The sequence below is a fragment of the Buceros rhinoceros genome, unplaced genomic scaffold (assembly GCF_000710305.1).
Source record: "Buceros rhinoceros silvestris isolate BGI_N320 unplaced genomic scaffold, ASM71030v1 scaffold14448, whole genome shotgun sequence".
Taxonomy (NCBI): domain Eukaryota; kingdom Metazoa; phylum Chordata; class Aves; order Bucerotiformes; family Bucerotidae; genus Buceros; species Buceros rhinoceros.
In genome coordinates, this window is record NW_010428761.1 from 57811 (window position 1) to 77026 (window position 19216).

The following is a 19216-nucleotide window of genomic DNA, read 5'->3' on the forward strand; positions in this document are numbered from 1 at the left end:
CAGGAAAAATGGATTTCCAGTTTTCACATGTTTACAAGTTAATTCTTATAAGTAATGAGAATCAATACATTGAATGTCTGTTTAGTAATCTCCACAAGACAGTAGTCCTGGAATTGCTGACACTGTTGACAAGCTACATAAGCACTTAGTTCCAAGGGTAAGGGCTTTCTTCCACTTCAGTTACACTGGCTTTGGAAGAAACTCCATAGTGGAAAAATTCACTTCTCTAACCTCAGGAAACTGAGAAGCCCCAGATCTTCTATCAGCCTAGCCAGCCCAACTATCATGGATGACAGGGGCTGATTAGCAATAGACACAGAATGCTTTCATTTGTGTGACTCCTTCGGCCCCAGCTGCTGCCACACCTCCACGCCAGCCTGATCCCAGTCCAAAGATGTCACTTAACAGAGCAGCCTTCCCATAGGACAGACCTGGCCCTATGTCCATGCAGTTTCTGCAGCTGTTGTCTTACTGCCCAAAATCTCTTTTGTTGAGTCTGGAGATACCCTTTTTCATAGCCATGTGCCAGCTGCTTCTTAGAATGTGAGGAAGAAAAAAAAAAAAGGAAAGAAAAAAGGTGGGATTCAGAAAAAAACTGGAGAGCTAAGCTGTTTTCCCACTGAAGTTCATGATCTAGGGGTTACTGGAATCTAGCAGACTCCAGTGAGATGAGCAATATATCAAAAAATCTAGGGAATCATTGCACTTAAACATGTACGTATACTTTATCTCGAAAGGTTAACATAAGAATTATACAAACCCCCAAACACTTAGCAACGAATGCAAACTATAATTTACAGATAACTACAAATATATGCAGATTGTATCTATCTGTTTTATGGGTGTTATTTATGAATATATGTTAATAAATTACACATGTATATCTATAGTATAGGTACACACAGATCTACATGTAGTTATACATAGGTCTAGACACACTGTATACATGTATATCACACCTCTAGATATAATTTTAGATGACCGTTGTGACATTTTTAGCTGTTGTATCACCTGTTAATGCATTTCACTATTTCTTCCAGCCATTGGAAGGACTTGCAACAAGACCCTGCCCCATCCTCATCAGTGAAGAAGGCTGGCAAACCTGATTAAACCCACTACACTGGCTTACATTTAAATTGCTGCAAGTGTTAGACTAGCCCAACGTTCAAAGAGACTTTTAGTTGAAATTTATGTACGACAGAAGGAATACAGTCGGTCAGACAAGAGCTACTCAATTTTCCAGCAGGCACATTTCAATTGGAGAGTGGTCTCATCCTTCATGAGAGGGCACATACTTCTAATATGCTTTAGATTTCACAGTAGCCTAAAGATCTGTGGGCCTTATTCAGATTTTCATTGGACCAAAGCAGAGAAATCAACTTAGATTTCCAAGGAAAATAGTAACGGGAAAAGATATTTCTTCCCTATTTATTTAATATTTATTCTGCAAACCCACTTATTAAATGTGCATAAATAGAAAAAAATGACAGCTGATGAGTTAAGTAGGAGGTCTGCCCTGGAGTCACCTAGGATAAGAATAGGATGTATGAAGTTCCCAGCCAATCAAAAGCACTGTGCACCATGTTCAGCGCCACTTAATGAAGTTTCCAGCAGTAGAAGACTGCAGCAACAGAGACGTGTATTAATTTTGCTGTCACCCACCCGCACTGTGAAAACAAAGCCCTCCTTTGTTACTACAGAGCACCACAGTCAGCATGATTACATTGTAAGCAGACTCATAACCAGCCTGCTGATCTCCACCATGCACAGGATTAGACAGCGGTGTGCTCCATTAAAGTGCAAGCCCATTCCTTTGTCAGGGAGAGCTAGGAAAGCTGTGCTGCAGTCTGAGAAGTGCTTCAGAAGCAAACTATTCCAGTTGAGCAAAAAACAACAACAAAAAGAAACCAACAAGAAAAAACCAAAAGAAGACATGATGGATTTGGAATCACCGGCCAGAAGAAAAAAGACTGCAGCAGAGGCAGTAGGAAGCAAGCAAGCAAAAAAAAAACAAAACCAAAACTTAGCTACTTTGGTGAGGTACAGCTATACATGCAGAGCCACCGTCAGTGGTTTATACAGACAATATCATTTTCAAGTTTTGACACATGCTCAGTGAAACCCCCAAAGCTTTTCCTAAGTGAAAGGAAACATTCTTCATTTAAACAATGTGAGGAAACATTGAATAACCCAGACAAATACAAAGGAGCTAAAACCTGAGAACCTAATTTATACTTGAGTACCTCAGTGATAAGGACTACAGAAAACAGGGCAAGTAGGGAAGGAAGAAGTGGGAGGGGAGAAAGATCTATTGAAAGACTGTTTATAAGGAATTTGAAATATTTTTAAATAGATGGGGTTTGCCTCACAATTTTAATACATCTGCTCTCATGCCAAAATGTAAACAGATAATTATTTCAATGGCATCAGTGGAGTGACTCTTAATCTTGTACACAGCAGATCAAACTCTTATCAGAGTTCACTGAAGTTACTTCAGTGTTTCAGTTCTCTACAACAACATTTAACTTTCCAGCATAAAAGCGCACTTCAACTATCGCATACAATTGTGCTGAGTGAACTGTTTATAAATTCACCTGCAACAAAACATTTACACATGTGGAAGGCAGAGATAAAAGATATTATAACTGACTATCAGGGAAATTCATCCCTGAACTTGACACAAGCCTGGCTTACTACAAGAAGCAAGCACAGGACAACAGCTTTGTCTTCCAGTTAGTTTCAAGTGCGACGAGACAAGCATCATTTGGGAAAGAGTGCCAGTCTTAATTCGATAGTTTCAGCCTGAGCCTGTCACTCCTAATGGAATATAATCAGGTTAAAAGTACGAGCAATGTTAATAGCATGACTGAATAATTCTCAGTCAATACAACACACTATGCAATACAATACAACCTACACTACACACCTCTCCTTATCAAAGCACTACACAACCTTGTAGTACAAAGAAACCTTGAGAGAAGAATCTACCCATTACGTATTGTCAGATTAAAGCATTCAGAACATGTAAGAGATGTGACATCCCTGCCTCTAAGTCCTGGGATTTAGTGCATTCAAGAGCTTTGCAGGAAGACCTTAGTGAGGGAGGACCTGTCAGACTCTGGCAGAAGTGCGTGCAGAGTACCACTAATTAGTTTGACTGACTGCAAGCTTGGGTACTGTTCTAGGGGTGACTCACGTTTCCTGAAGGGTCATGGTATAGCAGACTCTTACACTTCTGCGATGTTTGGACAGAGTGTAGCAGCAATTAAGTGCATTACTATTCAATACATAACTGTGTTCTGCGAAGGGCATACGTTTATGCAAACTGGACTTTCTCACTAAGTGACCAACATCATGCTGGAAGGCTCACTCAGGGTTCCCTTCCTCTGCCTCTGTGTGGGGCAACCTCTCTGTTTCTTCGGTTTGCAATTTGTATCATGATGTCCGTTTATTTCAGAAAGAATCCCAGAAATTTATTTGTTGTTTCAAGGCAGAGGCCATAGATCCTAGGGGCTTATCTGAAATGTAAAACACGGCACATCTTGCTATCATAAAATAAGTGTGGCGTAAGTATAATTTGTTCTCATTTCTACAATAAACTTACTAGAGCTTTGCCAGGCATCATATTCATCACTTTATGCCTTTAAACATAAGCCAAGTGGGGCTCGTATAAAGGAATTTTTACTATCTTATATTTAATTCCATTGTATAAAATGGAACAGGCCATTCATGTGCACTAAAACTATTTTTAACTAACAAATCATCTTTGTTTGAATAATCCTCTGTATATAGGTGTCACCCATAATCCCTAAGCACTATCAATAACTACATCTGCAAAAACCTTCTGTTGAAAACCCAACACAGCTTCACTGGTATGAGCAATAAAATGATTTGCAGTAGATTATTTCACAGCTGGAGCAGGACAAGCATCAGGCATGAGATCATGACCTATATCTCAAAACTCAAGCCATGGTCTGCTCCCCAGGTCTTGCAATAACTTTGTAACTCACTGGCACTGCCTATCAGCCATGTAGTTTGAAAGAGTTAAGTATTGCTAATTCATTCCAGTTGAGATCTTCAAAGAAGCCAAAAGGAATGAGCAGCATGCTGTCACTCAAAACTGGGAAGTCTGGAGAAGCCAGCATCCTTTTCTTTATCAGCAGATGCAAAAGCTTTCTCCTTGGACAAGCTTGGTTTCAATCTGCTTGCCACAGAAGCAGAAAAGGCTTAATTTTGTAACATCAAGTGTTCAGATACGAGACAAGAAAGTATTATTAAACAAAGAAAATGAGGCTGCAAGACTTCACTAGGATAATGAAAATCATACCAAGATTTTCTTCTCTTGGCCTCCTTTTACCTTCCTATTTTTCCTTCTCTGCAGGAGTCAGTGGGAGTTTTATCCTCACGAGCCCTTTCTGTTCCCATCAACACTCTTATCTTCACAATGCCTATCTGCCTCGTCATTTGTGTTTTCATTGTTTACAACAGGAGAATCCCACGCTGTTCCTCTCAATTACATTTCAAAAATGAAATGTAAACATGAACATTCTGCTGATTATTTTGGGCAAAAAGAAAGCTTTGTTGGCTTGTAGGTGGCTGAATTAAAAAGACAGAGAAGAGCAGGGAAAAAAAAGAGAAGGGATAGGGAATGAAAGAGACAAAAGTATAAAGAAAAAACCCTGGAAAACCTAAACAAGCCATCTTTCATGCTGTATTGGTTTTGGCTTATAAGCAACACAGGTTTGGTTCCTGTTGCTTGCATGTGTGTCACGTTATGTAAGGATGTGTTTTTTCCAAATTTTTATTTGTGCCTTGGGAGCTCCTGGAGACATGAATTAGTTCCTTCCGCCCTCCTGAAAGGGCTGCAGATCTTGCATTACCATTATATCTTTACCTGGAGTCTAAGTGAGTCTCCTACCATGTCTGACCCAAGTTTTAAATATAATGAATCTTTTTTCTAAGCATTGTTTAGAATGATTTCAAGCTAACAAAATCACTTTCTGAGAGCACATCCTCACTGAATAGGCTGAATCGTTAATGATCTTGTATTCTGGCCAAAGACAAGTTCACATATTAAATACTGTCCACACTCAGATAAATTTTTAAAACCTCATGCTTTAAAAAACCCCGGCCCTACCCGATCCACAACTATGGTTTTGATAATGTTGCAAGCTAATTAATTCCATAGCCCAGCAGAGGAAAGATCCTCCAAACCCTGGCCAAGGATTTGCTAGAGAAAAATGGGTAAACACAAGGCTCTGAACCATTTGTTTGGATAATTCTTCTGTCCCTTGGTTCATACACTAACCCTGACCCATGTTATTATATGTTTGAGAGCAGCGCACTGAAGAAAGCCAAAGGGACCCTGAGGGAGGGATGGAGGACAGGGAATAACTAAGTGGGATTATATATGTAAGAGTGTTTTTAACAGATGGTTATACGTTAGTCTTTTTACGTTGCATACTTTTATGAATGTAGCACACACTCATGCGACTGTGCAGCATCTCATGTGCTCTGGGTGCTAGAGCATAATAAATCAGTGAAGTTAGGCAGACAAGTAACACAGAGAAAATTGACTGTCACTGGTGGATAAGAGCACCAAACCAGATAGTTATGGTGCAGAGCTATGCACATGCTGCAACGCTAAGCATGCCTGTAGTTGCATTTTGCACCCTAAAAAGAGAATTAAAGAAAGCCCCACAGTTTACCCATCTAATGTCTTTGCTTCTCTTTGCATCTAGTAATAAGGAGACGGCATTCTGGCAGAAAAAATACGCACAGTAAGTCACCTTTTATAGAGACGGGGGCTAGCAATGACCACAGAGATCTCAGGCACATCATGAGAACTGTCCACCAGACTGTGAGACAGGGGGAGAAGCTTCTCCCACAGATGATAGAAATTGCCTATTTGGTGCTGAGAAGTTTTGCAGCAAAAGCAAATTCAAAGCTGAGTGGAGAGAAAACAGTATTAGCACTGTTTTCCAGATAAACTGAGTTGCACATTTGTCTTTGCAAATATCAACTCATTTTCTTACCTTTTTTTTTTTTAAAGGCAGTAAAACTTGCCCTTGGCTGCCCAGGAAGTTGAAGGATGTCTCAAATGCACTAAGTGGCCAGAGAAAGATATAAATACCTTAAAATGTAATAAAGTTTTTGGCAGATCTGTTGATCTCATAGAATTTTAATGCTTACATTGTTTTGTCATTTTAGAAATCTAATAAGCATTTCTTCACCAGACATTGGCGGCTAAGGGTTCTCTGGCTTGCAGTTTGTGTTGTTATCGTAAAATGAGGCTCTGAGCTACTGCTCTCCCAGGGCTACACATCTTTACTGCCGACATTTCATATTCTTTGGCCAGACAGTAATTCTTCACTTGTCTTCTTTAAAGCAGTCCTGTCCCTTATTTTTTTGGCAGGTACTAGTCAGTCATTTCTGGTTTGCTTAAGTCTTCTGTCCGTCCTCTCTCCCTGGTCTCTTAAGAAACCACAAAAAGCTGATCACATGCTCTGTTGCTGTAGCATTTATTACTTTCTGTCTCAAAGCCCTTGCATTTTAAAATATTTGCTCTACTGGAATAGTGGATTAACAGACCTAGAGAATTAAAATCTGTCACCTTCATCATGGAAAGAGTAAAGGGCAGGGAGAGACTGGAGAGTCCAGGTATCAGCTTCCACTTTGAAAATGCAGAGTTGAACTATTACTCATTATCTTTGTCCTCTTAGTATTTTTAAAAGAATTCTAATTGTAAACATTATGGAAAAGTACATGCAAAAGTATTCAGGATGATACTATATTTTTGCATATCATGGGTACTTTTGAAATGGAAACAGAGAACACTTGTATTTTTAAGATGAGAAAGTATATTTCTGGTAAATCGCTAGCTTGCACTCTTCACAGCTACTTTGTGTTTATGATAAAGAATCATCACAAATCAACAAGGGTCAGCTCTGAAACTTAAAACTTCTGTCTAACTAGCTGTAAACAGTAGCTTAATGTAGACAGAAGTCTGATGACTCCCAACATTTTCACAAGCACATTAATTAACCATCTTTTAATTAGTATAGAGGGTCAACTCAGCTCATAGCAGTTAGTATGAACTGCGGCAGGGACATGGTGAGCATGTACAGTACTCTATCACAACACAGAACAGTAATAACTGACTTGTGCCATTCCCGTTACAGCGCAAGATTCTGCCATGCAATGATTTTCATTTAACAGGTAGTCAAAGAAAACTTGGTGTACATAGGTTGTTTCCGTAACTTGGCATGGTTACTCATTCCCATTATACCAAGAGAGGTTCTATTGATCTCTTCTGGGCTGTTCAGCTTTTCAAACACAACCAATTTTCCCACTTAATCATTCTCTACTGACTTCATTCTCTAGCAAACTTGGCCTCTATTAAAATTAGCCACCTTACCTGGAAAAAGGGAATTGAGTTTGATATAGGACAGTTTGACATTGCTGCAGTTAGCTGTGCAATAAACCCTTTTTAGGTCAAGTGTTCTTGATTATTAGCATGTAGTGACAAAGCAGCCTATAAACTCCACGAAATACCAGCTATCTAAGGCTTACAAAAATCTTTCATTTGCTTCTTAAGTGCTGTCACTCTTAACTTAAATTCACTACCAATCCACTAATCAAATCAGAATAGGACAGTGATAAATACAACCTGATCTTAAATAAATACACCACCTTTCCCTCCCTCCTTCCCTCTTTCCTCTGTTTGTTCTTTCCTTCCCTCCTTTATTTCTTTCAATAATTTTCCTGGTAGTCTTCTACATGCATGCCAAAATCTTCCAATGTCTGTCTCACTTGACAGCTTAAAAAATGCTTCTACCTATGAAATTCTACTAGCTACTCAGAATTCTTTTTTTTTTCCTCCTCTCTCAAAACAGTTTTATGATTATGCATCAGACCCACAGTCCTGTCACGGTTGCAGAGGGTTCAACATGAAGGACTGGTGACTCTTTCCATACACAATTCACCACTAATAAATACTTCTGTCCAAACACAAGTATTTTAACACAGTCAAAGTAACTGAACCAAGCTGCTTGTAGCACGAATGCTGGCAATCTGGAAGAGCAATCCTACCTCCTCATTGTGCATTTCAACACACTTTACAACAGTAAAGCAGTCACACACAAAGTTACCAGGAATAGTGTTGTGACTGGCTGTTTTCAGGAGAACTCTGCAAGGCTAGCTGAAGGATTCTTCACTTGCTTAACAGTGTGTTTTTACAAGCTAATTTTCCATTCTGTCTTTACAGCACTGACTTTTCAGGCTGTTTGATCTCTGCAACACCATACAGCAACACTACCTAAAAATATTTTATGGGGAGAACATAGACATGTTGCAGATGGAGAGAAGGATGCAACAGGAGAATACCTGAGAATGCTTGGAGACCCAGTGGCGCAAGACATTTAGGACACGATTCGTGGCTGCTCTGCGTATTATGAACTCCTTGTCACACATGCGTTCGGAATTGTTATATCCTGTGTGAAAAAAACCCACAGATTGAATTTAATGAAGGAAGCAAAAATTCAAATATGGTACAAATAACTTTGGCAAACTGAAAGCTCATAAAACATCTACATGTAGTAAAAGACAAGACACCTATACAGGCTTTCAAATACAACCATTTAAATTGCTGAAATTCTGTAAGATGAGTAGAATATAGCCTTAACCATCATGACTAATACAGACACCTCAGCATTCACTTTTAGAGAGGTTAAGAGTATTTGCCTTCATGATTGGCATCAAGGTCTCCCTCCAGCGTGGAAGAAAAAGTAAAAAAACAGGACCAGACCAAAAATGTACAGGGCCTGTAAACAAGCAGATTATAGAAGGAAGCGAGTATGATTTAGAAAGGGGAAAGAGGTAAATTTCAGAAGTGGTAAAGAAATAGGGGAGAGCAGTAGTTTAAACACAGAGGAGAAGAAGTTCAACACAAGAAATGTTCCTTTGTAAGAGCAGTACATTACAGGCTCTACTAGTCAACAGAGACTGTTCAAATAAGCTATTTGGGTTTTTTTTCCACTGGGGTGGCAAGAAAATGGAAAGGTATACAAAAAACACATTTACAACCCCACCTGCCTGAAAACAAAGATTTGCTGACACCAGCATTTCCCCCACTCATATTGTAAAGATAACTTTTTTTTTTTTTTGGACTGCAATATTTACTTGTAAAAAAATAGTTTTAAAAACAAACAAGAAAGTTTCTTCCTACATTCACATTATTGCATCTTCCTCTGCTCATTCTGCTGTAGCTCTATCATAAATACAACTCGATAATAAAATTATTACATTATTTTAATAGTAATAAAATTATTACATTAAAACCACAATTTCTGTAAAAAATTGGTAAATCAGAAGATACACTTGAGAAGTTTACATTTTTCTAAGTTTCTGTTAGATTTGATCTGTGCTACTTTCCATTTCACTTGGTGCAGCATCCAGGGGACAACTGGAAACATCCTTCTCTATGACCAGCACTTTACTACTTTTTGTGACAAATCTGTTCTAAAGCCCATCTATTACTATAAATAGCAAAGGCAGATAAACTTCTATTTATTGTGTGAGAAACCCACTGAAGGTATTGTTAGAGACTACTATTTATTTTGCTCTATTTTTGATAACGACAATCAAAAAAATCCAAATTGCTGCTCTACATTTCTCAAAAGATAAGCAGGAAAAGAAAAGCTTAACTGCAGTCTTTCATCTTTTACTGCAAGTTGGACCCCAAACCCCTAACGAATTTTCTATGTTTATATTTCATGGAAGTTTTTAAACTATGGCATATTACACTATAGTTGACATCTAGGATTCAATATCGAAGGAAGTGCCATATTAAAACATCTTCAGGAGTTTCATCACCCATAAGCAGCAAAGTACACAAAATCTCTAAGGCTTTCCTCAGTAAATGGTAATATAGGCAACATTTTTCATGTTAATTTTCTGTGCCTTTCACAGTTAACCTCTTGAAGAAGCAATTAAGCATACACATTATAAACTGTTCAATTAGCCATTTAACTGCAGCAATGAAACTAGCAATGAAAATTATGTATTAAAGCAGTGGAGTCTTTATCAAAGTAACATTAAGGAAAAGAAATTTCAGTAAGCTAGAAGGAAAACAGAAAGGAGCCTACAGAAACAGATTCCAGTCTGCAGTAAAAAGAACAGAAGAAGGAAAGGAAAAGAATAAAGGAAAGGAAAAGGAAAACTTGCAGCGATCAGTTCAGCAAACGTCTATGGTCCTCAGAATTTCATCAATTTTTAAGCAGTAACTAGCTTGTTGCAACATCTTCATTTACATCTATATAATCAGTGCTTAATGTTGAAGGCACAAACCTATAAATGGAGATGTCCAGCTTTCTAAGAAAAGAAATCAGCAGAACATAGTTGCACATATGAATTTAACTTCAAGCGAGGGATTCATTGTATGTCATCAGGTACAAGACTTCAAATAAATAACTAAATCAGTAAAATAAAGTCTTTTTTTTTTCAAAATAAAACTGGAAATCTATTAACTTAATTCTGACCTTGTTTTTAAATACCAAACAACTCAGAAAGCTAGGATGTATTTCCTTATTTCTTCACAAAACATTTGTAATTTAATGTTCTTTATAGAAGCAAAACAATCAAAAAACCCTCAAACAACACCCATTCTCCAAGACTTAAATCTGCAGAATGACTTTGAAGAAAATCATGTTTATGCCAATTTCTTGTGGAAATGGAACAGAGTGGAACAGCCATTATTCACTGTATAATGGCTTAGTGTACTTCTATTTGGATGTCTAGCTTTACCTCAAGGTTTTTCCTCAGGAATATTTTTTTTTACTAACAGTAGACTTCAGGTAGATTTAATGAAGAATAATATGTGGAATCCTTGGACCTTCCTGAGGCAACTGAGACTTGAGCAGGACAAAGCTACTGGGACTTGTAGTGTTCAGAAAAAGAAACCTCTCTTGCTTTTCTACAATCAGCCGTGCTGCTTCCAAGTAAATGCCTCTGCATAGACATGAAAGGAATATGGAGCAGCTCAGGACAAAAGAATTGACTATACTCCCACTTAAAAAAGTGATGACAATGTTCTAGGCAATGCTGAAAACCTGCACTACAACAGAGATGAAGATGAAGATGTCTCCCTCATGAAGATGCAGGTGTGCAAGTCATCACTGACAGATGCATAGACATCTGCAGAAGTTCGCTGCACACCTGTTGCCCACCGAACTGCTCTGTCACTTCCCTTCTCAGCAGGAGAGCGGGGCTAGGAAATAAGATGGAAAATACTCATGGATCAAGATAAAGGCAGTTTAATAAAGCAAAAGCAATGGAAGCAAGAGAAAGCAGGCAGTATCCAGTCACTTCCTGCAAAATAGGGCTTCAGTACACACAGCAGTTGCTCCAGAAGACAAACATTGTAAATGCCACATCTCCTACTCCCTTCTCTCAGCTTCTGTTGCTGAGCAGACATCATTGGTATGGAATATACCTTGGTCAGTTTGGGTCAGATGTCCTGGCTGTGTCTCCTCCCAAGATCTTGCTCACCCCCAACCTGCTGGTGGGGGTGAATGTTGGAGAAACAGCCTTGCTTGCTGTGCCAGCACTGCTCAGCAGTAGCCAAAACACTGGCTACAAACACCTTTCTAGCTATCAATACAAAGCACAGCGCTGTGAGAGCTGCTATGGGGAAAACTAACTCCATCTCAGCTAGATCCAGTGATAAACTTACACTGCAGAAGGAATTGCACGTCTCCATTTGCATGGCAAGGTTTTGGTAGTGGGAGGGCTACAGCAGTGGCTTCTGTGAGAAGCTGCTAGAAGACTCCCCCATGTCTGATATAGCCAATGCCAGCTAGTTCCAAGACGGAGCTGCTGCTGGCCAAGGGGGAGTCAATCAGCAACAATGGCAGCACCTCTGTGATAACATATTTAAGATGTAGGTAAAAACTTGCTATGCAACAGCAGCCAGAGAGAGGAGTGAGAACAGGTGAAAGAGTGAGCTATACCAAGGTCAGTGAAGGAAGCAGGGAGGTGCTCCAGCCACCAGAGCAGAGGTTCCCCTGCAGCCCATGGTGAAGACCACGGTGGGGCAAGTTGTCCCTCTGCAGCCCACGGAGGTCCATGGAGGAGCAAGTATAAACCTTCAGCCCATGAAGGACCCCACACCAGAGCAGGTGGATGCCCGAAGGAGGCTGTGACCCTATGGAAAGCCCATGCTGGAGTAGTCTGTTCCTTAAGGACTGCACCCTGTAGAAGGGAACCATGCTGGAGCAGTTCCTGAAGAACTATAACCTGTTGGAGGACCCCACGCTGTAGCAGGGGAAGAGTGTGAGGAGTTCTCCCCCCAGCAGGAAGGAGGAGGGAAGACATCGTGTGATGAACTGACCACAATCCCCATTCCCCATGCCCCTGTACTGCTGGCAGGAGAGGAGATAGAGAAAACTGGGAGTCAAGTTAAGTCTGGGAAGAAGGGAGGGGTGGGGGGAAGGTGATTTTACTCTTATTTTCTTATTATCCTAATCTGATTTGATTGGTAATAAATGTAACTAACTCCCCTGAGTCGTCTCTTTGCCCATGATGGTTATTACTGAGTGATCTCCCCATCCTTCTCTCAACCCGCGAGCCTTTTGTTCTGTTTTCTCTCCCCTGTCCAGTGGAGGAGGGAAGCGATAAAGCAGCTTTGGTGAGCACCTGGCACACAGAAAGGCTCACGGGTTGAGAGAAGGACAGGGAGATCACTCAGTAATTTAGGAATTTCAGGAACAGTAAAATGCTACCATTTAAAGCACTGGATTGTGTAATTCCTGATAGTATGTCATATTATTAACCTAAAGAAAAGTTAGTGAATATTGAAGGTGAAAGCAAAAGAAATCTCAGTAGTTCTTACAGCTGCTGAATAGATCTTCTCATAAACCAGAAAGAGAAATTATGTAAGAGAAGATCTACCCAAGAGCATTCAAATTGCACAGAAGAGTGCTATTAATTTCTGGATCTTACAAAGATCAGAAAAAATATTAAAAATGTCATCTGCAAACAGGCAAGATCAATAATCACTGTTATTTTTTGGTCTTGCAAATTTGATAGAAAAGGTCTAAACAAAACACTAAAAAAAACCCCAGTAAAAACTTATTGCCACAGTTGCATTAATATACAAGCAGAATATGCAAGGACAAGTCCTTGGCTAGCACTGGTTTTGCTCCTCATGACTTTCAAATCCATGTGGACTTTGGGACAGAAACTGCAAAGGGGAAGGGACCACAGACTAAGATCTAATGAAACCACCGAAGAATCTATCCAAGTAGGCATCAAAGAACTTTGATAGTGACATCAGTGGTCCCTGTACTTTTCACATTGCAAATTCCTTCTAATACATAAGCTTTAGTCCTGCTCCTTATTTCCTTCTCCCTCTTTCTGTCCACCTAATCCTCTCCTAATGTAACTCTAAACAATAACCTGAGCCATCATGACAACTCAAACTGTTCCATATTTCTTTATGAATATTTCAAAGAGCCCAGTGCACAACATGGGTTTAACCCCTGTAGGCTGCTAAAAGGAAGGGTGCTGACCCACAGACTAGAATTGGGAGCCAAGGCTTCAGGTCAGATGTTGATCTGCAAGGAACAAGGGTTTCATCACACCTCCAAGACATATCTCAGAGAGCACCCTATCAATTCTTACTTGGGAGAAAAGACCAACCCCACCTCACTACAACCTCCTATCAGGTGGTCATAGAGAGCAATAAGGTCTCCCCTCTGCCTCCTTTTCTCCAGGCTAAATAAGCCCAGTGCCCTCAACTGCTCCTCATAACTCTTGTGGTCTAGACCCTTCACCAGCTTTGTTGCCCTTCCCTGTACACAGCCCAGCATCTCAATGTCCTTCTTGTAGTGAGGGCCCAAAACTGGACAGTACTCAAGGTGTGGCCTCACTAGTGCCTAGTACAGGAAGGCAATCACTCCCCTCCTCCTGCTGGCCACACTGTTTCTGACAGATACAGGATGCTGTTGGCCTTTTTGGCCACCTGGGCACACTGCTGGCCCATATGTAGTTGGCTGTCAACCAACACCCCCAGGTTCTTTTCTGCTGGGCAGTTTTCCAGCCACTCTTCCCCAACCCTTGATGAAATTTCATCTAGCTTGCAGAAAGAACCTTTAAAAGGGGCAGTTTTGAAGCTGTCCTTCTTAGAGTGTGTTATCCTTGGCATTGACTGGTTGGGGGGCTAACCACACATAGCAGTACACTTAAATCAGGGGGAAGTAAGCATGATTACTTCTGAGTTCATCTTGACCGTGGTTCCAGGAGAGGAGAGAGGTAAAGGGGCCCATCTAGCAGGATGCCAACCTTTGCAATGTTTTAATTAGGATTCTGGCTAGAACTGCCCGATTCCAGACTTCATGGTGAAATAACCCGAAACACTCCACGGTGAATATCTGTTTGCCTTCTGAAGGAAGTGGTGTTTCTACATTTGAAATATCATCAGTATTTCTAATCATTAATCATCTTAGTGGGCAGCTGCTTCAGTGAAGCTACTTTGAAGTGGCGTTTTTCCCCACTATCTGTTGAGATTACTATATGCTGCTTTCAGAAATAGTTTCTTCACATAATGGTGATGCAGAGCTGTTACCACATGCTGTCAAACACAATGTTAACCTGCCAGCATTGCTAGTTTGAGTGAATTATTTCTTTCAATATAATTTAATCATATTGTTCATGTACCTGTCTTCAGATTATGTTATGCAAAGTCCAGTTTCACTTTCGGGTGTTTTTATGTGCACTGTAATAAAAACTAATATATTTATAGCTTCCACTACCACCAAAGATTTTTTAAAAAGGTGCTGAATAGATATAAATCTCAACACTTGTGGACAAAAACAGATTAAATGATGTCAATACCTTGTACACAGAAACCATTTTATGTGGAAGTCTAAAGCACTTTTCAGTGTAGACATCCTTACCTAGCTAATTTATAAAGCAAAAATCCACAGGTAATCAAAGACTGCAGGTGGATGTGACGGTGTGTCCACCTTTGGATTTGCTGCACTCATGACCAGATCCGAAGAACTCATCACATGTCAATGTGAGACAGAGAACTGACCCTCCCCTCAAAAGCTACCAAGAAGTCCCCATAAAAAAAATCCTGTCCTGCTTTTTCTTGTTCTACTGAAAAAATCAGACTCTATCAGCAATTTACATTATTTCCTCTTTAAAATTCACCTCACCCAAGAGGAACACTTGTATTATGTTAAACTCTGCAGTGGGTATGTTAAAGATACTAAATGATCCACATTTGCTTTTCTATTTCACTTAAGATGTCAAAATCTCTCAGTCTAGTCACAGGAACTAGACTGTATTCTCTCCATTTCATTTGGCTGCATTAATACAGCAGCACGCAATTCCTGACCACAGTAATTAATCTGTCAAATGTTTTGACGATTCATCTATTTTTAAGGGTTCACCTACATATACAAAGAATTCTGTTCACAATATTTAGGGGTAAGTTGTCCGAAGTTATGAAGAGTGACTTCAGCAAGTGCCAGGGAGATGGAAGGGAAACATTAATGGTTCAAGAGACAGATGACAAATAATCTAAAGAAGTGTCAAATGTAGTTTTCTGTCTTGTGGGGTTTGGGCTTTTTCTTTCCTTCTGATAAACATGCTCATGAGTTGTTTGCCAGTTTCATGGTTCAGCCTGGCTCAAATCCTGAAAGCTAAGGCTTGGCAAGCATTAGTGTTACTTTCTGACCTGGATAAAGAATAAATACAAGCCCCAGGCTTGGATCAGAGCAGTTTTCATCCACAGATTAAAACTGAAAAAGTCTCTCCAGTATTTGCAGCACAAAAGAAAAGCCTTCCCAATATATATGCGGCAGAGAAAACCCTAATTCTAAAAAGTTTTACTTGAGATAACTAAAGAAGTTTGACTGGCCAAACTTCTTTGTTGGTCACACATTCTCAAGAAAGTAATTTGGTTTCCACATTTTCACAGAAATGTGTCAGAGAGCAAGTAGCCTAATACTGATAAGATATCTAAACTGCCAATGATTCTGCCCTCTTTAATTCCTTTAATTATAATATGCTGCTGTACACTAGCAGGCTGAAGAACGGAGAAGGTGGAAAAGAAGACCGTATTCACAGAGATGAGAAAAAGCATAAAGATGAACTCGCACTCACTGCACACAGCAGAATGTATTTCATCAGTAATACAGTTCTCCCCCCCCTTCTTTTTAATTATAAAATGTGCACATTCAGATTTATAATGGAGCAGGTCCTGTGAGCAGTCAGAGGCTTGAAAGTAGGAGCTATCAAGTCTAGCCATGATATAAGGGCTCTAGTTTAAGTAAGAGGCATAGTTAATTGTTCACTATGCCAGGGTTTGAGTTTGCTTCACAAAGGGTTATTAACTCATACAGCATCAGAAGAAGTGACTATTAAAAGCAGAAGAAATCAAGTGTCCAATGTATTTCATGCTTTTAAGTTCACTTTCATGGGTCCTTGGGAGATATGAAATCATTTTGTTCTAAGAAATATGCCACTGAAAATCCCTGTGGTAACCACCCACGTCAGAAATAATTCCGAGGATGTATTTGATTCTTCTGCCTAAAGCCTCCACCACAAATACAATCTAACTATCAAATCAAGTCAAGGGATTATAGTCTTAGTAAGGTAAATCCCATGGATTCACATGCACCAGCTGATATACAATAGCGTAACACAGATAGAGCTACAGTGACTGTGTTTAATTTCTGCAAAATATTTAAGGGAAAGGTTGGACAACTATTTTTATATGTCTCTTGCTTTATAAAGGCTTTTTCTAATCAGACAAATTTAAAGACAATGTTGAGATAAAGCAGTTATGTCATGATTAGGCTGTAAACTTGAACTAAATCCAGAAGTCTAAAAATACATCAATCCAGTGATATAATTTTAGCTTAATGGATGGGAAAAAAGGGTAAGTGGCTAAAGAACATGCTTAAAATCAAGATACTATTCTAACTCCTAACATTAATATTAAGGTTGTTCTGAGAATTATGATAAACTATGAGATTATATGGTTAAAACATGAGTACTGCAATGAATGAAAATACTCCTTTAAACTCAAAGAACTGTTCAAATTTGAAAATTTGGACTTTAAAAATCCTTAAAAACAGGGTTCATGCTATAGATATACACATTCTTCGGACTTACGTTCTTTTACTGGAGATATTCTCTCAGGAGACCATATCAGAGTCTCACATGTGGAAGAAAACATTTAAAAATTGCTGAGCACTGCAAACAGACTTGGAGTTACGACTTACAGAATTTGTTATTGAAAATCCCTAACTCATTACAGAAGTAAAAAATATCAAAGTGTCTGATTTTTTTTTTTAGCTAAAATTCAGCAGCAATACAGCATTGCATTTTTATTTTTGGCATGGTTATTTCTCTACTAAACAGAGAAAAAAGCATGTTCATGCAGTAGCATTTACATATGCTGAAATAACACAGGGAATGGGTATCCGTAGGACCTATTGTCCACAAGTAGCAGTGACTCTATTACCACTGGACGACATCCTGTTCTTTTCTTCTGTCAGCAACAGCAAAGAGAGCCAACAAGGAGTTAATGTCATCACCAAAATCTAATACTAAATTTAGGTGTACCTGTACACATGTTCAAAATCATATTTGTTTGCATGCAAGAGGTGTGCGTACGCGCATGCATATATAAAAAAGTTTTTCTAGTGAAGTCTTGGGTGAAACCATCCAAATATCATGCCTTTGTTTATAGATATCTCTAGAAAAGAACAGATCCAGAATTTCAAAGGCTGTTGTTGCCAGTTGTGTTTACAGATTGCAGAATATCATGAAGGATGTTCAATGTGACAGCAGAGTTTTTTCCTGTGACTTATTTATGTAAAAGAACTACAGGCAACAATTGACAAAGAAGAAAAGCCTTTTTGAATAACCTATCTTAGTAATTTTATTTGTGACTGCTTTAGTCCACCTTAGACACCTTTTTTTTTTTACTGAAGTAATGTTTGAATTATCTTCCAAGAACAATGACAAGAATGGCAACACTGCAGCTGATAGTTCTTTCAATTTGCACATCAGCCAAGTGTGTTTGCCTGTGTTCCTGCTATGTTTCTTAGTATTCAGGGATCATATAAGCAATTTTTACATGCTGATGTATTATTTCTGCATTTCAAGTGATTTCTAGTTTAGTTAACTTCTTTAATTAAACATTGTCTATACTCTCAACCTGCTCAATCAGCAGTATCTTTTTTGCAAAATGCTCAGAGTCTTTTCAAGAACTATTTAATGTAAGCTTTCAAACCTTTAAGAGTATTTTAAAGTCTGCCCTGCCATAAAGGAAAGTTTAAAATAAGTTTACGGCAAAGTACAGCTAGAAACAGAACACTGCAAAAATGCTTCTGGAATTTTTGCTTTAGTTAGTCTGGGATTTTCACATAAGCTAAAGGAAGCAGTTTGCATAATTATTCATATTTTTTAATGACAATAGGAGGAAAGGTTAAATGGAAAGAAGGCGATAATTGCAAAGAGCCAAATGTATCATTTTTCAGACCATCTGTGATCAGATAGTTGACTGTCATGCAAAATAAGAATTGGCAGGATGCATGTAAAAAAATCTCTGAACAAATGTCCATCTCATAAGCAGCTTCCAGGCCATTTACGACTGGGCCACAAATCAAGGAACTCAGTAGTAGCATAAACAATTATAAATTATGCAAGCCACACTAAGGCTCAGGGGAAAAAAGAAAGAAAGAAAAAAAACAACCACAAAAAACCCTCCCAAAACTTCTGTCCCCACCCCATGCACACCACCAGGTGCAACAAATGTGAGGAGGATAATAGGAAGTCTAAACAAACCTGCCCTCATTATAAACCTAGACCTTTTGGTCAAACACCCTACTTGCAATGTCAACATACGACGGCTGGTTTACTGTACACAGCAGTCACAGCTTCATTCCAGCTTCTCTCCTCCTCAGCTTCTGAGAGCAGAGGGAAATACCACCGAAGAGACTGCCAGAGAAGCTCAACTAAACCACTGGAAAATACATATTCAACACATCCCATCCAATCAGTCGTGTAGTATTGTGGTGATCTATTTTGTGGTGCAAGAACAGGGACTGTACTAGCCTCATTGCTTAGATGAAGAAAGGAATTTTTCTTGCAGTGCCAGTTTGCTTGTACATGTTTGTGAAAGAGAGAGTTTTCCCTA

General features: G+C 39.2%; 1 protein-coding gene across 1 annotated transcript in view; it reads right to left on the reverse strand.

Moving 5' to 3' along the window:
- The window catches only part of RASGRF2 (Ras protein-specific guanine nucleotide-releasing factor 2), a gene marked incomplete at its 5' end in the record, with an annotated part of 62626 nt that overhangs the window by 18691 nt on the left and 24719 nt on the right, over positions 1 to 19216 (reverse strand). Inside the window, one exon of the mRNA XM_010142401.1 lies at positions 8386 to 8492. Within this exon, the coding sequence (XP_010140703.1) occupies positions 8386 to 8492 (107 nt within the window). The remainder of the gene's footprint in view (positions 1 to 8385; positions 8493 to 19216) is intronic.